A 25,915-nucleotide genomic window follows, 5' to 3' on the forward strand; every position below is an offset into this window, starting at 1 on the left:
GAAAGATCGATTGCCCAATCCTTTTTAGGCAACGCAGTGAGAATCTGGAACTCACTTCCGCCTCAGCTCCGGACCACCACCTCCTCCCAGGCCTTCAAAACGGACCTCAAAGTTCTCCTCCTCCAAAGACACCTCCAAATTTAATTCATGCCCTCTCTATTATCTGAAGGAAGACCTCCCATTATTGAAAATTCTATTCTCCATGACTATGGACGTGCCTTCCCAGTGTGTTCTTGTGGTTGGAGTGTTTACCATTTATTGCAGGATTATCCTTGTACCTGTGTTTGGTACCCTTTTGTAACTGACACACGTCACTTTTCTCTTGTAACATACTGTTTACTACCTCTCACATATTGTTTGCTTTAGATACTTGCACAAGTGCCACCATTGCCTACTTAACGTTTGTTCTTGTGCTGGAGTGTCTGCCATTTATTGTAGTATTATACCTCTACTTGTACTTTGTACGCTTTTGTAACCTGCAGACATGACTTTTTCCTCCTGTAATGTACCGATTGCTACCTCTTGTATTTTGGTTGCTCACTATTGTCACTTTTGTCTCATGTAACTTAACGTTTGCTTTTGTAATTTGTTCACTTGTAATTTTCTCCTCATGTATCATTACTGTTCCTATTGTGAAGCGCTCTGACCCCTTCGGGTAAAGTCCGCGCTATATAAAATCGCATAAATACAAAATTTGCCTATGTCCTATAAACCCTTTCAGTGATGCAGTGCATTCCAACGGTGCTATACAGGCAGTATGGCGTCCGTGGTACCCCGCTATTCATATTTAAATACGGAAGGCAGCACTCTAGTTTTTTTTAGACGCTTTTCCCACATGCCTCAATTTAGTCCGCGTGCGGGTAGGGCTTCCGAGACTTCCGCCCATTCCCTTCCGGGGGCGTGTCCTACTAGGGCGACTCGGTGTGTACACCTATCCTAAGCCGTCAGTCTGTTTTATTTAGAGTTTCGATTGGCTCGAGTTGACTTACTATGTTTTATTATGTAAATAATAACATGAATAATAAAAAAAGGCAGAGGTCGAGTTTTTAAAGACGTCCTGTTAGAAGACGAAAGGTAGGTTATGAGTTCTGGGATCTCTAGCGTAATTGATTTTATTGGGATTGAAATTATACAGGATCAGATAGGGCTGAGTCTGCAGCTAGATATTAACTAGCCGAAAAAATTGGTTTTCAGAAACATTTGAAAGCCAGCAGGTTCGATGTCTGTTTAAGATGTATAGGCAACTGATTTCACCATTTTCACCCTAGATGCCTGCCGGTGAGAGCCCTCCTTCCTTCTTATTTATTATCAAAACACTAGAACCGGAAGGAGCTCTTCTGATCTTAAAACTTTGGCATTACCTTCTTGCCGCTACTGTGTTTTTTTCGTAAGATTCCCAGGCAGCTATTCTTTGGCTGGTGGATAGCTGTGTGGGTCCAGCATATACATTTAAAGGTAATTCTTTGTTCAAAAAGAAGCCAGTGTACCTTTCTGTAGGCATGTACAAAAGGTTGAACATCCCCACCCTACAAATTAGCCGCACTGCTGCGTTTAGAAATCTTTGTAATTTACCATTCATATTGCCTGGCTGTCCCAATAGGAACGTAATAATCCAGTCTTGACATCACACAAGTCTTACTACTATCTCCGCGTGTGTTTTTTTCTGGTAAAAATTCGATGCCAACTTCATTAGTCGAAGTGTGTGGAAAGTAGGACTGCAGACTGCAGTAAAGTGATTGTGGAAGGAATGGTGTCACACAAGTGTCGCACCAAGCACTAGTTGTGTAATTAAATAGCTGTTCTATCTTACTCATTAGTCACAAACACCGCATTTTACCATAGGGAAGGGCTAGCTGGATATATGTATGTGTATTCAGTAAGTCTTGTGTGTAATACTGGCAAGATAGCTCAGTGGTTTGTACACTTGCTGCAGACATCTTGTCGCAGGTTTGAATCATCGTAAAATACATTTGCATGGTTAGCGGGCCTGCTGCAAAGCATTGCATCTTCGCAGCAGTTCACAGTTTTGCATCCTATTAACATCCATCCGTGGATTAATGTACATTGAATAGACATTATTTTCCTCGTATAGCATAAGCACAGAACCACTGTATCTTGCTGCCCTCGTTGCTCTACGATTTTTGCCACATACATTTGCTTCACGCTTCCTATGGGAGTCTTTTTGTAAAGCAAAACACTTTAATTTCAGGGTGTTATGTTTTTTGACTCCATCTCAGTTGAAATCAGATGGTGCATTTTTATGTCGAGCGTGAGCAAGCACGCAAGCGCTGCTCTGCGAAGAGCTGTGGTAGTAGAATACGGAGAAAAGCTCCGCCCCCTCGTCACCCTTAGTTTTCATTGGCTTGTGTATTTGTCCTTTGTAAATAATGTCTTCTGATTGATTATGAGGGAAATATTCTAGTCAGCTGCTCTCTCCTCCGCAGATGCTGTTCAGGAGCTACTGCTTTTCGATTGCCCTAATGAATGAAGACATAACATGCCTTCTCCCAGATGTATCTAAATATGTTTCAGACCTCACTAGTCACACAGTGACAATGCCATCATGTGACTCACAATATTGGCTCCCTTCACACAGGTTCGTGGCGAACAGCCAATATCCCGCGACCAGCACAAGAACCAAGGCTCACAACCATCCAACGCAACACCTCAACCACTTCCGCCATAGGAGCTAATAAACACCCCCACTACTCATCCGTCATCCTCTGCTACCTTAACAATAAACCCTAGCAAACGCGCTGCTGCCGCACCACGGAAGGACCTTTCTCCCGCATCCATTAAGATTTCACCTGCGACATCTCAGCTGTCGACATCACCACCTCCAAACAACCAACGCACGCCACCACCACCACCAGACACCAAGTGTCTTCCATGCACCTCAATGTCTGATCCATCGGGAAACTCTCCACTGAAATCTGGGGCCTCCTCAATAGCAACACACCGATCTTCTAATCCTGACCGAAATATGACTCAAACCGGACATCGCTGCAGTCACCTCGTCCACCTACAAAATCATACACCAGGACCAATCCACAAATCAGGCGGAGCACTCGCGATAATAAAAAAAAACACAATTGACTGCACCATCTCCATGGCACCAACCTCATGGAACACCTCTCCTTCAAAATACGAACGGACTACAATGCCACACTTAAGGGAACCCTCGCCTACCGTCCCCCAAGCAGAATTTTGCAACCACATTGCAGATTTCATCTCTCCCCTCTCCATCAGATCAACCAACTACATCCTCCATGGGACCTCAATTTCAACCTGGTTTGACAGACTCTGCAACCTCGGGCTCCACCATCTCATCTAGGGACCAACCCACAGAGCAGGCCACACCCTCGACCCTACTGTCTCCCCCAACAACAGGATAATCACCACTACCCACACGACCATGCTCACATGGTCCGAACACTACATCATACATTTCAAGATACCTGCACACCAAGCCACCCCACCAGAAAAACCCAAAGCACCTTCAAGACACCGGGACAAAATATCAGAAGAAAAAAGGACCAAGAACCTACAGGAATGCCCACCTAACCACACCAGGAACCTCAATGTTGAAACAAAGGTCTTTCTTCTTTTTCGTTTTGAGCTTGTAGAGCGCGACAGCTACCCAAAAAGGTCTTCAATAAATGGCTTGCCAACTGCGCCAACCGCACCACCCCCTCCAGAAACGACTTACAAAAACAACAAATGACCCAGCTGGTACACAAAAGACCTCCGGGAGTCCCAAGTGCCACTGCAAACAACTTGAGAGAAAATGGAGACTTGGCAAAAAACACCATGATCCATATGCAAAGCTGCCCTCAACCTCAACCATCAACATCTACGAGATGCAAAGAAAAAAGCCCCTAACTCTCAGACTAGAAGCCAGCTCCAACAATGGCAAAGAACTCTTCACCATTGTTAAGGAGTTCTCCAATCCAGCAGCTGCCAACAATGACATTATCCCATCCCAAGCACTCAGCAACGACGTATTAAACTTCTTCGAACAGAAAATTGCCAAGATCTATAACACATTCGATCCGCAGTATACTGATACGAACTCCCCAGACCAGCCGGACACCGCCTTCATCGCTAAACAGCTGCAAAGCAACTGCAAGCTTTTCTCGAATTAAAAAAATACTACCCTTATAAATACTATCCACTCAAGAGCCCCCTCAGACCCTTAACCCCACTTCATATACAGCCTTGGAAGAACCATCATCAACACCTCCATAACCACCGCCACCTTCCCGTCTTGCTGGAAAAATTGAGTAGTCAGTGCCCTATTCAAGAAACCCACAGTGGACACCAACACCTTAAGCAGCTACAGACCTGTCTCGCTCCTGCCTCTTTCAGCTTAAGTCATTGAGAAAACCTACAATACCCAACTCGCAGACCACCTAGAACTTCAACAACCCCTATACAGCTCACAATCAGGCTCCTGCATGAACCACAGCACTGAGACCGCCCACAATGCGGCCACGGATTACATCAAAAGCATCCTTAACAGAGGAGAAGTAGCCGCAATAATCCTCCTTGACCACTCCACAGCCTTCAATATGGTCTCCAACAAGTCACTCATCAGAAAGCTTCAGGACTTGGGTATCTGTGGACAAGCACTCAAGTGGATATCCTCCTTCCTCACAGACAGAATACAACAAGTTAGACCCCCCCCCCCCCCCCCCCCCCCCCCCAGAACCCAAGATACACATCTGCAGAATCCATCAAGGATTGTCAGTCAGCTCAGCATTCTTCAACGTCTACATCACTCCCCTCGTGGACATCGTCAGAGCCCATGGCGATACTTAACTTATCATTCTAGCCCGACGACACAGCTCATCTTCTCCCTTACTGACTCAACCAGCCCTGCCAAATCAGACTTCGCCAACTACATGAGAAACGTTGCTGCTTGGATGATAAACTGCCTCCAGCTCAACACAGACAAAACCAAAGTCCTGATCTCTGGCAACAACTACTCCCCCAGGACGCCTCTTGGTGGCCCTCCCAACTTGGCCCCCACCCCACCTATCCATGCTGACAATGCCAAGAACCTCTGGATTATCCTAGACACCAACCTCACCACGAGCAGACAGATCACCGCTGTCTCATCATGCTTCCACATCCTGCAAATCCTATTCAAGTAGATCCCACTGAACACCAGAAGAATGGTCACCTAGCTCTTGGCATAAGTAGACTTGATTGGTTACAGAAACGCCGCCTACATTGAAATCCCAGCCCATGTCCGACACCAACTCCACACCATACTCATCCTGAACATCCCAGGTAATAACCACGTCTCCACATCTCAATAATCTCCACAAGCTGTCAGTCCAGGAAAGAAGTAAGTTAAAGCTACTCACCCACCTACAAAGCTGTCCACAATACCGGTCTGGCTTACCTCAACCTTTACCAACCCACCAGTCACCTTCGATATGTGTCCCAGGCCAGAGCACACCTCCCTGGCATCAAGAGGACCAGAAGCGGAGGACACTTCTTCTCATACCTTGCAGCCAAGACCTGAAATGACATCCAGAAAAACACCTCAGAAGCGCACCCTCCTTCATGGACGTCCAAAGGAACCTCAAGACATGGCTCTTTTAGACAAAACAGGCATGATCTCCTCTTCCCCCCTTAGGCGTGCACTACTCATCTCCTGATTACCCTCACGGGTGATTGTCCGCGCACTACAAATACTCATAATATATCATTTGGAAGAGGAATACTTGAGAGCTTGGCTTGTGCTTTTCTCTTGTATGTCTGGCTCTGTGTTTAGCAGTGCTGATTCATGTGTGCGCATGCTACTGCTTGTGATGTTATATGCACCTGACATGCATAGCCCACAAGGGAGATGTGGTGAGCCATCCACAGTGTGAACAGGCCAGCTGAAAGAGATTAACCTGTTTCTCCAGCCCAGAAAAGAATTGCTGGATCGGCTTTGGTGGTTCATCCTGTTCCTTCAGAACCTGGAAGCAGATTTTTCTAAGGCCCAAAACTTTGCAGTGGTAGCCCCTTTTTCCTAGGCTCTTCATCCAAGTCTCTTGGGCTTCAGGGGGCTGCTAGGACTTCGGGGCTTGGTTCAGCAAAGGGCTTTTGTAGGGTCCAGTGGAGGTCCAGTTGTGACTGGGCAACTGACCATTTAGGACAAAGTGGTTCTTCAGCTTCTTCTGTCCTTGTAGCGACGCAGGAGGCCTGCTAACTGACCCTTGGTGTCCTGGACACAACACAGAGCAGGTCCAGTTCTTCAGAGCTCATTTTCAGTTACATCAAGCATGGTTCAGTCCTCTTCTGATCTTCCGCAGGTCCAGAAAGTGTTCTGAGGTGTGCGCCTTGAGGTGCCACTTTCATGGTTGACACTAGCTAGTGGGTGGTCTCTATGGATTCTCTCTAACCAATGTGGTAAAAGTTCCCTAGGGCAACCCAACACACTTTTTCAGCAGTTCCTCTTTGCCCTACTGCAAACGATCCCACAGTGCACCTTACGCCTAATATCCAAGACTGGGAAGCCCTTTCTCCCTTGTGCAGAGGCTGTGTGCCTGCCCAGCAGTGGTACAAAAAATTAAAGAGCTCCCTTTCCCTGCTTTTGTACAAAGTGAGGCTAAGTGCCTCTTACAATTCTTAATGTGAGATATTTACCATTCTATTTCTTATTTAGTCAGTCTAAAGTAGGTTACCAAAAGGAATTTATTCTGTATTTCAAAACAACATTAATAACAAAACTGGAAAACCCCGGACATTTAGAGTCTATTCGTTATCTATTTTATTTGCTAAAAAGCAGGAATTCATTGCACATCACACATCATTACAAACATATAAATTTTCATATAATAAAAATAAATCAATGACAATAAAATAGAAAATTGTTAAAAAAGTTCTGTCCAAGCGGCGTTTTGTGTTCAGATGAAGATCGCCACCTTCTTCAGGACTATACTTTCAAAATAAAACAACTTATTAGACTGGGTGTAGAAACTGCTTCAATTGGGTTCTTGAATATTCGCTTGGGTTCTTGGTTCATATAAATTAGAAGAAAAACTGGATACTTGAATTCTCCTGCCTTTATCAATGGGCTTCAGAGTCTCATATAATCCAATGTGTCAGTTTCAATCTTATTGAGTCAATACCTTTTCACTTAAGATAAGATTTGGGCGCAGGACGGGTCTGTAAACAATCTTATTCTTTCTGGTCTTTTTGACCTCAAATTATTCTTTAAAAGATGGCCAAGGTATTTAATCACTCTACCTCTTATAAATTATCTCTCCTGGTCTGGGAGCCTTCAATTGGTAGACAAATCCCTGGTGTGGACCGTCCTGCAGCGTGTTCCTTTTCAATCTGGCCAGCAGTGGCACATGTAAATCAGTAGCCCCTTCCTTTGTGCTCTCTCAGAACTGACAATGGGGGTAACTTCTCTGCCACTTATCTTTTGGAGCTAGCCAGCTGCAGGTACAAAGGTTTGCCGTCCCCAGGACTTCCCTTACATTTACTTGTGAAAGGGCAGACCCTTTAAAAGATATTGATATCCCTGGTTCCACCCTAACTGGTATTCCTACAAGGGAAGAAAAACATCTCCCCACACCTAGGCTATTCTTTCTGTTCTGGGAGCAGTTTTCACCCCAGGATAAGTCAAGTTCTGAGAGACCTGTTGTTAGTAGGCTAATGCTAAATACAGAAGGTTTGGCAGATAAAATGTAACCACCTAACAGTTATTTTTCCTAAATATTTATTAGCAATCTAAGTTTACCATTAAATTGGATTTTTAATCAATATTAAAGAAAGAGGTTTTGAATGAGTTTTGTAGCCATTCCTCTCAAAAGTGAGAGATTAAAGTTTCTAATCTGAATTTTGACATTTGCTAGGGTTCAGGGACAGCCCTGCCAGTGAAAGTAGCTTTTGCGGGCTAGTCACTGGAGGAAGATGCAACTTTATTTTTGCGCTTATTCCACTTCTAAATATCATGCACCCTACTTTGTGGGAAACAAGGTGTACTTAGGAGTAAGTTAATAATATTTAGAAGCATGGTTTTCCCCCTGTCGCTTTAACAGGTTTTACAGCCGGATTTTAAGCCACTACAGCCAGGCTACACTTGGTAGGTCTGCAGCCATGTTTTACAGACCCACTTTGTGGATGACACAGTAAGTGTTGCAGTCCACAGAAAGCATTTAACATCCAGGAAAAATATTGCCAGACCTGCTAGTCTAGTGACTTGAATAATCTGCTCAACCTCACTGCAAAGCACCTGACCTATAAACGTGCCTGAAATTGTTTGATTTTAGGCAAATATTTTATTTCACTGCCACCCTTTTCTTCTTTATCACATAGGAGTGCGCCTTCAAATATGATAGTTCAGCATCACTGCTGTACAAAAAAGTATTTTATTTTGATTTCATGGACTAAACGTTTGCTCCATGTATAATAAAAATCTAGCCCATATATACACATGTCCCCTAACATGCCTGTTCACTAACAGCACTGTCACCAGGGCGGGGCAGGAATGTTTCTCAGTTCATGCTTAAAAATTTGCTTTTAATATATATATTACTAAAGCATGATGTGGTAGTGCACTGTCATTTATAGACAGACATATTCTATTGAAATGTCCACAAACATTCCCACTGACATGCAGTTTTACTGATAAAACTATATAGTGTACACATTTAGCCTTTGCATTTTACAAAGCAAAGTACTCTGAATTGTTTTGATTAGGGTCAGGTAAACCTATGTACTAGATACCTTTGCTGCTGAAACTCGTATTATAGTGGGCAAACCTACAGGATTTGCTCTCCTTTCTTACTCAGAAACAAACCTGAATGGATTCATTGACAATTGAAGTGAAAGTTCCTGTGTAGTTGCTTAAAGTGTAGTCTAGCAAGAACTAGTCTTGCCTACGAACATACAGAAACAGCCTCTGTAGTGCCCCTTGTGGCATAGAGCAGCTTGTTGTGCAGCTTGCAAGAGCTAGCTTCCAGGGCCTTCCCAGAGGCTTACACCAGGAGATGAGGAGCAGACTCAGAGGAGTCGTTTAGTGGGCAGTATGTGCTGCCTTCTACAGTAGCAGGGAATGTTTTGCTTATTTGAACATGACAGGGACTGTTTAAGGGTGTGGATCCTACATTATGCAAAGAGATCTTTACATTTGATAGGCAAGCTTGGCATATTTCTAAAAGTGAACTCCTAACTGCGGACTCTCTGAAGACCAAGTTGGTTCACACGTCCTAAGAGTCCAAGTAGATAGCCATTTATTGTTTGATGTTCTTCAAGTGTCAGCATTCAATGAAGGCTTGCTACAAGATGGGAATAGATAAATGGATGACTGACTAGTGGTGGGGGAAATTAAAACAAAAACTGGGGCAGAAACAGGCAGAAATTGATGATACAAGATGAACTTTCTATATCTGATTTGTTGCTCTATTACAGAATGTATGTCAAGCACTCATTGAACCAAAAGTGTGAAATGTATCTATTTATGTGGATCTTCCAGGCTGGTGTTTGTTTCATCGTTACATTGTTAGCACGTAATAACTCTGGTTAACCATGATTATTGATATCCTACAATATTTTCTGATGAGTGTAAATTATTTGGTTTCGTTTTTCAGCAAGCTGTGCTTTTTATTATTGATTAGATATCTTTTTAAAATGGACGATGATGATCACGACATGCCACAGCTCTCTTCCCATGCGCTGGCTGCACTGCATGAATTCTACGCAGAACAGCAAGTGAAGAACGCCTTAAGCACATCTCAAGGCTCAACAAAACAGTCTTTCGGTTCAGTAGAGGAAGACTGGGTAAGCATGGTGTGGAACTGTTATGTCCAGCAACATAGAGCAGAGGTGAATAGTTCAATGATCCTGAAATATAGTTCCATGCTTCTTTTCGATTACTTCCCTCTGTTGATTTAAGATCCTCTCTTGGTTATTGGATCTTTCATAGCAGATTCCAGCGTCCACCAATTCATATCCACATAGAACTCCTCAATTGTAGCCCAACCAGCACAGTATAAAATTCTTGGGGCAACATTTCAATTAGCACCACTTGTAGCTACATGTGTAGCGATGTACATTTATTCTATCTAGCCACTCATTCTTGCTGATGATTATCCATCACACACACACATAGTAAATGATCTATTAAATCTGCCATGTCATAAAAATACTCTGCTCTTTCAAACTAGTTTCCGGAGGATTCATGTTCCCTTTGAGAACCTAGACTTGTGGACTAGTTTGATGTACCTCCTTTGTGGTCCTAAATTTTCACCCAGCTTATATTTTTTCAGCTGTTAAAGAGACAGTGTTAGAAATCCCCCTGGCGGTTTGGAAGAGGGCAAAACATGTGAGCCCCTACATGCTTATTCTATATCTCTCTCTTTCTCCCCCCCCCCCTCCCACCCATTGATAGCTCCGGAAGTATTTTTGCATAGTTAAAGAATGGAAGTTCCAAATCAGTTTTATAAATGCTAAGAATTATGTTCACTAATAGCTACACAAACTTCAAGGAAAGTAACATGACAGAAAAAAGGTTTGCCCAATGAATGCCAGTGTGAGCAACCAGTGACATGGGATTTTAAGGAAAATATAACATAGCTGTAGGAAACAAGTAACATTTCCAACGTGGGCCTTGCTGCTAGGAATAATTGTGCATTTCGGTCCATGTAACTACCAGGTGTTAAACTGGGATTAATGTACTCATAGTGTTTCGGCTCATATAGAAACCGTGTTTTCATGGTTTTGAGTGAGCAGTTACCATCAGCTTCTAGCAATGGATTATTGCTTCTGCCAGTGGGCATTGAACACAGCTTCAGATGTGGTTGGCATGTCTATCTGCTTTACAAATGGCTGGAGTGTAATCATTTTTATCATCATGTTTCCTGTAATTGCTTTACCAAATTAGAATTTCTTTTCATGATCTCACATTTCGGATGGAAATTACTGCAAACGTTTTTGAAAATGTTTTTGTACCCACTAGTTATTGTTGAAAGCGTTCAGGATAACGTTTTTAGAATCACTATTTCTTAGGACATTAATGTTCAGTATATTCACTTTTGCTTAGCATCATTACAAGCAATATTTTAAAATATAAATCTTCAAACTCACTGGAACTTATATTTTTAATAATTTTACACTGCGAAATATCTTGCACACTAAATTTCCTTGTTTGAGTTGAAAATGCCCAGAACAATGAATTGGCCAACTGACATTCAAGATAGGTAAAGTTGTGGATTAGTTATTAGGAGAGAATTGGCCTTGCCCTATGTCTTTTGTGGGAGTAGAATTAGTTCTGCCCCAATGTTACTCAGTATATGTAGGCTTGTAAAATGCTGTATTAAGACATTTTTTTGGGAGGTATCAGGTATCAGAGCGCTTTACATGAGCACCAGTTGCGTTACATAAGGACACATTAATTTGTGTTAGGCACGGGTAGATTACGTTATTTGCCCAGAATCACAGGATGTTGACCGTCGTTGCAGAGACTCGAACCAGGTTCCCCTTAGCCGTTAGGCCACATCCTCTCCCCTGAAAAGTCTTGCATTTGTAGGTCTAAAGAGAAGAGTTTGCTCATAGTGCTTGCTTCACAAAGCCGTATATGCACTCGTAGATATACGACCTGGATTGTATAAGGGTTTACGACTTTCATAAAGGACAAGGCTTTCTAGAAGTGCACATAGAAATCCGCAACTGTTGGCAGTTTCAATAAAGACTTCTGGACTCCTGACGTGAGTTCCTGTTTCTGACAATGGGAGGCATTTTCTCACCCTTTGTTTTGTTCAAATGTGTTTTTATTGGTTTTCGAAAGAAAGAGCTAGATACACCGAACACTGGAAGAGAAAAGTAACTTCACAGTGTCACATTAAAGCCAAAATCTATGTTCTATATCATATCCCAAGTAACTCTGCCTGTCACTTATTGTGAAATGTCACTGCCTTTGTAAATTGTTTTTCCTTTGTTTTTCTCCATGGGAATAGTGATTTTCTCTGCAGAAAAACCATTTCTGTTACACCCACACCAATTACTCGTGCTCTTTATAAGGAATACATTTCCGACCATTCCATTTATGAGTCAGTTAGAGAAAAGTTTGAAAATACACACCATCTGTTGAATTTGAGGGTTGCTAAACTTTCCAGGTAGACCTTATCCTGGAGCATAGGAATTCCCCACTGAGTGGGAAGTGGATGTGAAATATTACAACATTAGTGGGTATTATGTCCATGTGTAAAAAGATTTGTGTGTGTAAGGTCCCCTTTTGCGAATACTTTGCACTCGTAAATGGATTTATTTGCATCTGTAATTCTAACTTATATGTGCAAATGGCTGAGTAATGCAGGCCCACAGCTTAAAATGTTTGAAATGACATAAGTGGAGTTATAGACTGCCATAACAAATATTATGTTTAAACCAGTGAACGCAATCTTCTTTCCCTAGCAATTGAGCCAGTTTTGGTATAGTGAAGAGACTGCGCTGAAATTGGCAGAGGAAGCTATAGCAGCAGCTGGAAAGGGTGGCAGGTGAGTGAGTTGCATGTTATTGATTTCACAGCAATTTTTCAATAACGCATTGCTTGATATGTTTGGGACTGGCCTATCTAATCAGTAAGTCAAAATTACTTTATTCAGATATTTAAAGCCATAAAAGCATTCTACACAGTAAACAGTCAAAATAAAGTTCAAAAACATAGTATGACGTTAGTTAATAACAGTATTATTGCACTGGTTACATACTCAAGGTAGACGGACTGTTTAAAAGACAACTTTAAAACCCGATTGTTAAAAATTAATTGTTATGAACTAGATCATGGGAATCACTCTCACTTTTTTCCTCCTTATTCTGACTGCGGCTAAGAGGAAACTCGCTATGTTAAAGATTTCCCAGACATTAGACAGCTTCTGTAAATATATTAGCGCTGGTTTCGCCTGTAAAAATCCTTTACCCTTTAAAATTGGGAGAATAAAACTTTTCCGACTATGCAAAAAGTGCTCGCAGAATAAAACGAAATGCAATGTGTCCTGGGCAGAAAAATGATCACATGTACAGACGCCTAGGCCTTCCACCCTTCTCCACCCCGGAGGTTCGGGAACTAGAAGGTGTAAATGGTTCAACCTAAATCTTACTAGAAGAAAGCAATGATTAGAATTGGTTACCACATTTAAGTAAGATTCAATTGCACAGGACGTTTTTAACAATTCATGTGCACGTACCGTTGGTTTTACCAACTCCCTTGCCGCTCTTTCTATAAGTGCCATATATAAATAAGATTTCTTACCCACTGCATGTCTCCCTTTACTAATTTTTCTGGAGAATGAAATAATTCTGGTCTACCCAATTGCTCTGCCAGCCTTTTCACATGACTCAACCAAGGAATACTGCTAGCTCGGTCTAAAGCTAAACACTCTCTCGAGGAAATCGCAATTCATTTCAAGTATGATTAGAATTGGTTACCACATTTAAGTAAGATTCAATTGCACAGGACGTTTTTAACAATTGATGTGCACGTACCTTTGGTTTTACCAACTCCCTTGCCGCCCTTTCCATAAGTGCCATATATAAATAAGATTTCTTACCCACTGCATGTCTCCCTTTACTAATTTTTCTGGAGAATTAAATAATTCTGGTCGACCCAATTGCTCTGCCAGCCTTTTCACATGACTCAACCAAGGAATACTGCTAGCTTGGTCTAAAGCTAAACACTCTCTCAAGGATTTCGCGATTCATTTCAAGTTCCGGGTTTAACCAAGTTGCTATCTATTTTAGTAAAGGTGCCATTTCAAATAGGTCAGCCACAAAGCCTATCCCAGTCGCTTGATGAATTATGTATGATGGTGCTGAATGTGGCACCAATTGCAAGTTTCTTAAGAATTTATTTTCAACTATTTGGATTTCCTTTGCTTCTCTATAACCCCATATTTCCGAGCCATAGTTTGCGATAGAAATACATTTGTCTCTGTATACCTTTAACAGTGCATGTATTGGTTTAGCCCCTAATCTACGCGCAAAGCCTAGGACCGCAGATGTAGATCTGGCCAATACATTTCTTTTTGCGTTCATTTGCGGGCCCATGTACCTCTATCATCAAATACAACGCATTAGGTAAGGGAATGTAGTAACCACATTACCCTTACAATGGAAAGTGTTGACCCTTTTAGACCTAGAGCCGATTATCATAGTGTGATTTTGAGAAATTTACAATAAAATCCAAAGATCTCATAAATACAGCAAAGGAAGTTAAAAGACACTGTTAGCCAACCACAGTTCTTGCTAATAGTGTGGCATCATCTGCGTATAGGAGGGCTGGAATCAGCTGTTCCCCCACACGCAGTATGTCTTTGCTGGCTTCCCCTAAAACAAAATCCAAGTTGTTAATATAAAGGGTCAAAAGTAAGGGCGCCAAGATGCATCCTTGCCTGACACCATTTACTATGCGTATTCCCTGGGTACAATCCCCCCTTTGGTTGTACCGCACTGAGGCTGTCAAATCCCTATGCAGATCGGCAAGGAAATAAACAATGTTTCTGTCCACACCTAGTTTGGTTAGTATAGCCCTTAACTTGGATCTAGTCACTCGGTCAAAGGCAGAGGAAAGATCCATGAACACCAGATACAATGTCCTCTTCTTGGCGTTAGTATACTTCCCAATTAATAGGTGCAGGTTCAAACATTGGTCAGTGGTACCCGTTCCTTTCCTAAAGCCGTATTGTAGGTTTGATAGTGTGTTAGTTTCGTTTAACCAGACCCTAAGTTTGCTGAGTACCACTCTTCCAAGCACCTTTACAGCAGAATCTATCTATAATTACGCCTGCCCAGATCATGGTCTGAGTCAGTCATTGTCCCGGTTTTTAAAAGGGGTAATAGAGGGGATCCAAGCTGCTACAGAGCACTCTCACTTGGTAGTTTGGTTTGCCCTGTTCCCATCATGCACTGGGACAGGAACAGACTAATTTGCATGTAGCCAGGTTCTGAGCTGGGATGGTGCAGTGAGCTAAAAAACGGTGATGGATCAAGCCCTGATCTTTGGACTGTGTAAGAGAGGTCTGCTTAATTCAGACACTCTGTTCATCACCACCCCCTTTTCTGAATCATTTTGTGCACCATAAGCGTGGAAGGGTATATTCAGATGTGAGTCCCTTGCTCATTGCACCATCAGGATTCAAGCAAGCCGGGCCGACGACGGCTGAAATGCCAGAAACCGGTCCCCGGTAGCTTGTTTCCTTCCCAGTATAAGAATTGGCTTGGTAGTTTGGTTTGCCCTGTTCCCATCATGCACTGGGACAGGAACAGACTAATTTGCATGTAGCCAGGTTCTGAGCTGGGATGGTGCAGTGAGCTAAAAAACGGTGATGGATCAAGCCCTGATCTTTGGACTGGGTAAGAGTGGTCTGCTTAATTCATACACTCTGTTCATCACCACCCCCTTTTCTGAATCATTTTGTCCACCATAAGCGTGGAAGGGTATACTAAGATGTGAGTCCCTTGCTCATTGCACCATCAGGATTCAAGCAAGCCGGGCCGACGACGGCTGAAATGCCAGAAACCGGTCCCCGGTAGCTTGTTTCCTTCCCAGTATAAGAATTGGCTTGGTAGTTTGGTTTGCCCTGTTCCCATCATGCACTGGGACAGGAACAGACTAATTTGCATGTAGCCAGGTTCTGAGCTGGGATGGTGCAGTGAGCTAAAAAACGGTGATGGATCAAGCCCTGATCTTTGGACTGGGTAAGAGTGGTCTGCTTAATTCAGACACTCTGTTCATCACCACCCCCTTTTCTGAATCATTTTGTCCACCATAAGCGTGGAAGGGTATACTCAGATGTGAGTCCCTTGCTCATTGCACCATCAGGATTCAAGCAAGCCAGGCTGACGACGGCTGAAATGCCAGAAACCGGTCCCCGGTAGCTTGTTTCCTTCCCAGTATAAGATTTGGCTTGGTAGTTTGGTTTGCCCTGTTCCCATCATGCACTGGGACAGGAACAGACTAATTTGCATGTAGCCAGGTTCTGAGCTGGGATGGTGCAGTGAGCTAAAAAACGGTGATGGATCATGCCCTGATCTTTGGACTGGGTAAGAGTGGTCTGCTTAATTCAGACACTCTGTTCATCACCACCCCCTTTTCTGAATCAGTCTGTCGTGGAGAGGCTTTGCTGCATGGCGTCTGGTATATGACGTAGATCTCCAACAGTCTCAGATCCTATAGCTCCCTGTTCTCCCTACTCTGAGTCCATGCCATCCTCCCTCAGTCTAACCGACTTACGGTGATCAAATTGTAATTTGGTTTGCGTTTTGTCCAGTTTTCCCATGGTGGCTAGGTTGCACTTGCGCTTAGGTTACCGACTTTCCGCGGCACCTGTAGTGTAGGGCTTCCATGCTGGGCCACCCGCTCACTCGCTCCCTGCGTTTAGCTGCAGGCAATAATGTGACCACCGGTAACCAGCCTGCTCTCTAAACTGCACCCGCAATGGAGCCCTTTAATTAATGCCTCCCAGGTGGACCAGACCTTGTGCCTCAGAGCCGATTAAATGCCCATTTTTGTAGTCCTTGCCCTCCTGTCAGGACTAAGCTGCGGTTCCTGTGTTGGTGATCACCACTGGAGGCAAATTTAGTATCTTCCCTGCCCTCCAGGGGCTTGTCCCATTCCATCTTTCCCCCACGTACAGGGCAGGTACAGCATGCGCCGTACATGCGATAATGCAGCTGGGGGACGCACCGCAGCAAAGATGGCGCCTCTATTAACGCCCTCAGCAGTGCTTAATGGGGGCTAGTAGTGATGCAGCCAATGAGGGCAGAACAAGCAAAGTGCAGCAGCTCAAATGCGCTCCAGGAGCCAGTATGGCGCAGGCCCCTTCTCAACCTACCGGAGTCTTCGCGCCACTGATGGCCCGGGAGTCACACCAGGTGAGAGGCTTTTGGAGGCAGTCCACTGTCAGCGAGCGATCCCCAAGATGCCGCCGCACAGCATGAACCGCTCCCTCAGGCAGTTGTGGGTAACCGGCCGTCGCTCTTCGCCGTCACGCCAGCGGGGATTCTACGCAGGCGATGCCGGCAGCAGCGTTCACTGAGCAGGCCTTACCGATATCATTAGGCCACGCCCACTATCCGCTCAGCAACTCGGTCGATCCTGGCGGTGAAGGTCTCTATGCGCAGCCAGCATTCAGCGCTTCCCGCTACGCCATATTTCCGCCTGTTTAAGGCATGGATGAAACAAATAATGAATGGATTGTAGCAGTGTAAGAAAGAGCTCAAATACATGTCTGCCATCTTGAGGCCAGGCAAGCTCCGCCGGAAAAGTGCAGTTTTACCGAAAATAGGCCAGGAAAGTTTTTACTATGCTAACTCCGGTCTGGAATTTATTGGGGAATGTTACAAATCCCCAAGTATTTTAAAAAAAAGGTGCATTGTTCTAAGCACTCCACACCCAACCATTCCAAATTCAGCTGCATGTCCACCATGCCCTGCTGCCCCCCATCCCTTGGTCACTGCAGAAATGCCCTCAAAGGGCACATAATTCTAGCCTAAAGCATATTTGCAACATGATGCTCCTCTTGTGTGAAGATATTGTCATGGCTTGTCATTGCTGTAAAAAGCGCATATTTACTTTACCTTGTAAATTCTATAACTGTGAAATCCTCCAGTGGATCTTTTTCATTGTGGTGTCTAAAAGTGCAGTCTATTTTTATAAATTAGTGTTAGTTTTTTAGAGTATCTTGTTTATTTCTACTTCAATTGTTTTGGTGCTGTTTAAATGCTTTACACTTGTTCCTTTGTTATGTTATATATGTATTTAATATAGCGTGCAACTCACCCGGGGAATCTGTGCACTTGTGCAGAAGCAGGGATCGGAGCGGAAGGGATTAGAATAGGTGGGATTTGAGAAGTTTCCTAAATTTGCAGTAGTTTGAGCATGTGCGAACATGAAGTGGCAGCTTGTTCCAGTAGTAGGGAACCAGATAGGAAAAAGCCTTTCCTCCACTATGCGTCAGATGAATGCAAGTGACACATAATAAGGCTTTGTCATAGGATCTTAGGCAACGTCCTGGGGTGTAAGTTTAGATTTTTTGTTGCAAATATAACTGGCCTTTTACTTTTAGGGCATTGTAGGTAAGGCAGCAGGTCTTAAAACTAAACCTTTTCTTCACTGGAAGCCAGTGTAGTTCTCTCAGCAACGGAGCCGAGGACGTGCCTGAAGGGAGGTTAAGAAGAAGCCTGGCCGCAGTATTCTGGACTACCTGGAGCTGGGCAACTAGGGTCTCATTTACATCTGCAAGGAGCGCGTTGCCGTAGTCCAATCTACTTAATACTAAGGCTTGTACTAGAGTTTTACGGGTGGAGGTTGGAAGGTTGGGGAATATTCTGCGCAGAAGGCGCATGTTACAATATTATACTCCTGTGATGGCCAAGATGTGCTCTTTCATTGTGAAAGACCTAGGTCAATTTTCATGCCAAGATTTTTTACGGCTTTTTTAGGCGCAGGAGTGATGCCCAGTTGGTGAGGCCACCAGTCATCTATCCAAATAGAGGTAGCTTTCCCAAACAGCATAATCTCCGTCTTATCTATGTTTAATTGGAGAAAATTTCTGTTCATCCAATCGGAGATGGCTGGCATGCCCAGGGTGAAACGGTTTTTAGCCGCTATCAGGTCCTTTTCAAATGTAAACATCAACTGGGTGTCCTCCACATATGAGATTGTTTCAAAGCAATCCTGGCAAGGGAAGCCGTATAGACTTTAAACAGAGTAGGGCTCAGGCAGGAACCCTGCGGGACACCCTTGTCCAGGATTGTCTTACGAGAAGAATATGGGCCCAGGATGACAGTTTGATGTCTCTCCTCCAGAAAATGCTGGAGCCATTTTAGTGCAAGGCCCTGTATGCTGATCTCTCGCAGCCTATACAGCAGCCTCTTATGAGAGACTGTGTCAAAGGCTGCTGAGAGATCTAACAGCACAAGCATAACTGAGTTACCTGCGTCCAACCCATGGCGCAGGGAATCGGTCACGGCCAAGAGCGCCATTTCCATGCTATGGCCAGGTTGAAAGCCAGATTGGGAGGACCCTAGAATGTTATTGGTTCCTAGGTAGGTAACTAATTGTTTGTTAACTAGGTTTTCAAGTAGTTTACCCAGAAGAGGTAGCAAGGATATGGGCCGGTAATTGGCCAGAGTTTTTTGGTCCAGGGATGGCTGTACACATGCCGTCTTCCACTCAGGTGGAATGGAGCCAGATTTCACCGAAGAGTTAAATACCTCTAGGATCGTTGGGGAAAGATAGTTGGCCAGCAGAGCCATTATTTTGGGTGGATAGATATCCAGAGGGGAATCGAATTTAGCTGTCGTCCGAGGGCTTCAGATTTCCTAAAGGGTGAATGGCATTAAGCTGTCAAGAACATAGGGTGACTCCTTAGACTTTTCCCCCATTGTGACTAGTGGTCCCTACTCCAGGCAAGGAAGGGAGGTAACATTTTGTGTATATGTGAGAGATTTTCTCCTGAAAAAAATTGGCCAGCGAGTCAGAGGGATTCAGAGGTGGACTGAGCACAGGGGTGATAAAATCATGAACTATGTTAAAAAGAACTTTAGGGGAGTTACCAGGCCGCTCAATTTGATTAATGATAGAATCACGCCTTGCAAGTTTGATATTATGGTGGTAGCAAGACAGGGCTTGTTTATAACGATTCTCAACTTGAGGCAATTTGCTTCTACGCCAACGTCCCTCTAGGTTCTTACACCTTGATTTTTATAGCTTTAGCTCGGAGGAGAACCAAGAGGCTGAGGGATGATGTTTGGAGGGGCAGTTATGTTTTTTAGGGGACTGTGGCGTCCGGGGCTTTGGTGAGGGCAGCGTTGAAGGACTCCAGTAGGTTGGTGACCTATGTATTGTTTTGCGGCAGGCAAAGGGAAAAAACGTCCCTAAAGGTGTCAGTAGTAAGTCGATGCCATGGTCTGTAAGCATGTGGTGCTGGTCTACTATTACTCTTAGAGATGGGAGGATGGGGGAATGATCCGTCCATGTGAGGGGGTTGGTACCTTACATTCTAGAAGTTCAAAGTTAGAGAACAGCTGATCCAGTGAGTGGCCAGCTATATGTGTGGGGCATATGACTCGTTGGGAGAGACCTAGAGTTTCCAGGTCCGCTAAAAGCTTAGAGACTTCGGAGTTGGTGTGGTCTTCCCCGTAATAATTGAAGTCACCTCGCAGTAAGAATTTATTTGAGGCAAGGACGTGGGAGACTAATTCTTCCACCAGCTGTTGGCTGAAATTAGACTTGGAACCTGGGGGGGCGAAAGATCAGTGCTCCGCTCCAGGTATCGAAAGCAGAGAGACTTATTTTAAAAATACCCATCTCTACGGCATCAGAGATAGTGGTCGTAGCCCATGTTACATTGGTTGTGTTTTTGAAGGCTTTGGCAATGCCACCGTCTAGTTTTGGTCCTCTGTCTAGCTTAATCAGTATGTAGTTATCAGGAATGGCTAGAGCAATGGCTGGGAGGTTGGTCGGATTCAGCCATGTTTCTGTCAGGAAACAGATGTCTGGGGACTGGAAGTCGACGAGATCTCATATCTCATTTGCGTGTTTGACAAGAGACTGCTGCTGCAGATGCGGCAGACCAGAAAGCAATGGAACCCGGGGTGAGCGTGAGCGTGGGCGCTAAGGAAGAAGTGAACTGAGCAGGCTTAAAAACAAGTAAGTGAAGCACCAATTAAAATAGAGGGTTTTAAAATAATTCCCAGGTGGGGCTAATGTTCATGCATAACTCGCACTCAGCAAGAGTCAAACGGGGCTACATGCAGTCTCAGTGGGGGCTGCAGTAGTCTTCACGGATCACGATCCTTGAACCTTGTGTATACCTTGCTGCTAAGAATCACAGCTACCCAGGGTTGAGCTAGAGGGTTTAACAAACAAAGCCTACTGCTCCTAAAGGGGTTGGTGAGTATATTACATGGTGAGGTCTCACAACCGCACCATATAATATACTCCAATTCCTCACAAATAGAAACATTTATGTTTCTGAAGTTGCCACAGATATCTTGTATGGCATGATGTGTAGCAAACCTGACTTTATCAGACCAAACTAACAGTTTCTCTTTTAATATATAGGCGGTAACACTTCATGATGATTGAGTAATTATGTGCATTTGTTTAGCATCACCTGATTGTAATCACAATGTTAACTGATTTAGTAGTAGTAAAGTTACACATACATTTTCACGTAAGGCTTTTGAATGTTGGCTGATTTAGTTTATTTAATGACTAAGTGTATTTGTGTGTGTTATGTGTCACATGAGGTTAGATTTGTCTACAATTAGGACTTGGTAACTTTCGGAAATATTTGTGTGTTTATACACGTGTGTGTGTGTATATGTTTCTTGCCTATTTAGAAACACATGCTTTGCATACTCCTGCCGTCCTGTTTTGGGCTTGGACGTGTGAAACTTGGTTTTCTTAAAAGATGTCTTCGAGTCATGAGGTATAGTGACTCCATCTGTTGCTGGTAAGGCACACCGGCATCAGCTCCATATTTAGGCTAATTTTTCTCCACCCTCAGGTTCGGCTCTGTCTTCACTGAGCTCCATGTTGATGCACCATAGTGATAGTCTTCTATCATGTTCAGTTCATTAGACCCATTCGTAAAGCAATCGGTGTATCTACTATGCTTTTAGAATCGCTGTGCTACCCCGTCTGTCTCAGCAACCGGAATCTTTTTGGTACCCTGCCTGGGGCTTTGCCCCTTCGGGGCCTACTCCGTCGCCTTTCTGACCAGAGAATGACCAGTCTGTGATGGAAAGGACTATATTCCAGAACTGTCCACAGTCTTGTGGGAAATATCCCTGGGCAAACCTCCACCAGGTGTGTAACTTCTGTCTGTCCCAGTACCATAACGAGGCCTTGTTTTCTACATGCCTTGCCTTTTGCTTGAAAACAAATTTGTGTTATTGACACCTTGGTCGATGACCCATGGTGCAGCAACAGTGAACCAACACCCCAACCACTTCGGAAACTGGGACGTCAAGGGAGAACCACTGCTGGGGCCCTCAGCCGAGCAGCCCTTGCTTTTCAGCCATGAAGCAAGTTCCCACTCGGAATCCGAGACTGAAGATCCTCAGCCATCATGGTCCGGACGGGAAAAGCATCTGCTGAGAGTATGACATTCCTACATCCTCCACCTTGAAATCCCCTAACTGAGGATGAGTACCGCCTTTAAGGGGGTCTGGCATTGATCCCCGAAGCCCAGTGTCAGGCTTCCGGTACACCACGGCCCAAGGTCCAGGGTTGGCACTTAAGAGCTTTGGATATGGCGCAGAGGCCACCGCTCCCACACCAAGAGCACCTTCGATACTAGCAACTCCTTCGGCTCCCGCATCGAAGACACCCCCCAGACCAGCTTCAGATCCGAAAACTCAGGTGCCACCCAAACTGACTTTGGGCCCTGAGAGTCAAAATTCAGCTCCTGCACCTGGTGCCCTCAGCCCCGTCCTCCATCACGTCTGAGCACCCTACCCTGCAAGATCTTCGTGACAAGTTCGATGCCAGGCAGAAGCGGATCCTTCTCCATCCACAAACTGGTATGATCCTCACCCAGTGTCCACCAAAGGCTCAAGACTCCATTCCTCGCATATAGAAATTGACTTTTGCGGAAGCTCTTGACCCGTAACCAGAACCACTAGCCAAGACAAAGAGGCACCACGGTCAGGGCACTAGCCCTCTGCTTCCTTAACCCCCGTCCACCTCCTCCTCTTCCATCCTCTCCCTCTCCTCTCCACTTCACCTCAACCACATTGCTGCCTCTCTGCTCAAATCACCAGTGTTTACTACTTTCTGTCCATGGGGTGAACAATCCAGGCCATTGGCTGAATTCCTGTGACGCTCCATTTGAGCCCCAGCCACATGATTATGAAATAGACCCACCTGAGGATACTGATCCGGACCTTTATCCTGTCAAGCCATCCTCACGGAATAACACCTACTCTTACCATGAGGTCGTACAGAGGGCAGGCACTTATCATAAAGTGAAAATGTGTAAAGTCCAAAAGGATGAGAATTTCCTTGTGGAGACACTATCTTCTACCCAGCAATCCATACAATTACTCCTTATGCTTTAGAGAATCCTAAAGACTGCTCCTGAGGTGCTCAAGGAGCCGGTTAAAGCCAGGGTGGTCTCTGCAAGGGTTGACAAAAATATAAAGCCTCACCCTCAAACCTGCATACATTAGGGAACAACTCCTTCCAGACTCCCTTGTCGTATATATGGCTCATAGGTGTGCCAATGCCCAAGCGGGTTGCTGCTCACTTGTTGGTGCATCACCAACTCTGTCAGCCTGCCTCCGGGTATGACCGGGCACACTGGGACGAGATGGACAAGCTCCTCCAACATATCCCAGGCCAGTAAAAGAAGCGAGGCCAAGAACTCGTTTGGGAGGGAAAACTAATTTCCAACAACACTATTCGGTGTGCCCTGGATGCTGCTAAGACTTCAGCACACATCTTTACCTCCAAAGTCCTCATTCCCTGGCCTTCTAGGATGCGTATTTCTGGCTCCATTCCAGAATTAAAGCAGTGTCTGCTCAACCTGCCCTTTGTTGGAGAGCACCTCTTTGGACTGTCAGTTGATCCGATGCTCGAAAAAATTAAGAGGGCAGAGATACTGTGAAGGCCAAGAGGGCCCTCCAGACGCCTTCTCCCTGGGGTTCTTTTTGCAGGTCACAACTCAAAGGAAAGGCTACCTCCTCCAAAGCCACTACTTCTTATCAGAGGCTACAGCTGCAACAAACCCCTTAATTTTTTTTTTTTATGTGTCTCACTTTTTTTTTTCAAATATCTTTATTGCAATTTTTAAAAATTTTTATATTATACATTCACAACACATTATTGCGTACGTTAAGGTTACAGAGAATAAGGTGCCTCTGTAGGTTCAGGTGTAGAAGATTGTGTGTAATCACCAAATAGTCAGAACGAACACGTACTCACAGCACACATGGCAATATTCATATATAATATATCATAGGTACTAACTGCATCCACATTCCGTTGTCTTTGCTGACACGCAAATCGCATTCATCCCTGCATGGTATGCCCGTGTAAAAGTGAATAATACTAAAGATTAGTTTTTGTAATTTTGAGAAGTTTGCAAAATGTGAACTACAACTGAGAACACAAAAAAGAAAGAGAAAAAAACAAATAAGGAGGGGGAGAGGAAACAGAGAATGGGGAAAATGATTAGTGAAGATATCAAGTGCTAGGGAAGACTTGCAACAAACCCGTTCATGGGGCTATTCAAGAGGGAGGCTACAGCGGTAACCATTTTCAGGGTAAAAGGAAAAGCAGACCGGCCAGACGAGCCACCTTTGCCCAACAGTGACTCACTTATACTCACCCCTCCCTCCCAATCACACTTCACCTGTTGGGGGAAGACTCCAGAGGTTTCTGGGACTGCAGCAGTCGAACACCTCTGATCAGTGGGTTCTATCCTATCTATATTACGGCAGAGCCACTGTCTAGAACTCACTGCAATGCTTCCACATATGCACCCCTCCCCACCACCACTACAGACACACTCTTTGACAGGAGCATCAGTGCCTCCTTCAGGAAGAAGTAAACACCCTCATTTGCAAAGGAGCCATAGAACCTGTGCCACCAAACCAACATGGCAAAGGGGTGTATTTCCTGATTCCTCCAAGAAGGCTTGGTCTCCCTGCCTTATCTTCGAACTCGGGCACGTCAACAAATACATCTCGTCAGAACACTTCCACATGGTCACACTCCAGGATGTCATACCTCTACTACAGCAAGGCGATTTCATGACTGCTCTTGACCTGAAGGATACCTACTTGCACATTCCAATCCACCCTGCTCATAGCTGGTAGCTCCAGTTTGTGGTAAGTATCCAGCATTTTCAGTTCAAGGTACTACCCTTCGGGGTCACCACGCCCTCCTGGGAGTTTACAAAGTTTCTTGCCAAGGTAGCTACCCATCTACAGAGGAACAGCATCCACACATTCCCTTACTTGAGTGACTGGCTGATCAAAAGCACAAACGATCATCAGTGCTTAGCTCATTGCTCGATCTAGGGTTCGCCATCAACACTGTAAAGTCCCACCTTTAGACCCTTCAAGTTCAGCCCTCCTAGAGCTTATCCAAGCTCAGTAAGAATCCAAGCCTTCCATTCGTTACTGCCTCCTTTTTCATCAGATGTCCAAATAACGGTCAGGAAGGTAATTTGCCTCCTCTGCTATATTTCCATAGTACCCCCTTGTCAGATTCCGCATGCGTCTGCTCCATAAGTGTCTATTGACACAAAGATCACAAGTTGAGGGTCACTGGGAAGATCAAGTGTTGATTTGGGCCAGCAATCAGCGCCCTCTGCAGTAGTGGAAGAGCAACAATCTGTTGCAGGGCTAGACCTTTTGCGACCCAGTATCACAGGTGACCATCACTATGTACACTTCCTTAACTGGGTGGGGCGAATTTACAGGACCTGATCATACAGTGCATAAGGGTCTCCATATCAAGCACCTGGAGGTACTGGCCATCCATTTAGCACTCAAATCCTTCTTTTGCCGCATTAAGCAAAAGGTAATCTTTATCCACACAGACAACATAACTGCTATGTACTACTTTCAGAAACAGAGTGGTACACACTCAACACAGTTGTCAGCATTAGCACAATGCATTTGTTGGTGGACACTCCATCACAGGGTCCATCTAACGGTGGATTACTTACCTGGAAGTGGACAACCACTTTGCAGACATGCTCTGCAGGATACATTAACAAGTAACAAGTCGATGAGTGAGAACTCCACCCGCAAGTCCTACTCTCATACTTCAGTCATTGAGGTTCTGCCCACGTAGCGCTCTTCACCACTGCAGAAAACGCGAAATGCCCAAGCTTCGCCTTCAAGTACCCACAGTCCATGGACAATGCACTATAGATAAACTGGTCAG

General features: G+C 44.5%; 1 protein-coding gene across 1 annotated transcript in view; it reads left to right on the forward strand.

Annotated features, from left to right (window-relative positions):
• The first annotated feature begins 883 nt into the window (after window positions 1–883).
• The window catches only part of EEF1AKMT1 (EEF1A lysine methyltransferase 1), a 56,124-nt gene continuing 31,092 nt past the window's right edge, over window positions 884–25,915 (forward strand). The window contains exons 1-3 of the mRNA XM_086935209.1: window positions 884–1,074; window positions 9,627–9,789; window positions 12,421–12,503. Of these exons, the coding sequence (XP_086791335.1) occupies window positions 9,640–9,789; window positions 12,421–12,503 (233 nt within the window). The 5' untranslated portion in view covers window positions 884–1,074; window positions 9,627–9,639. The remainder of the gene's footprint in view (window positions 1,075–9,626; window positions 9,790–12,420; window positions 12,504–25,915) is intronic.

Source organism: Lissotriton vulgaris, chromosome 8, assembly GCF_964263255.1.
Source record: "Lissotriton vulgaris chromosome 8, aLisVul1.2, whole genome shotgun sequence".
Classification (NCBI taxonomy): Eukaryota; Metazoa; Chordata; class Amphibia; order Caudata; family Salamandridae; genus Lissotriton; species Lissotriton vulgaris.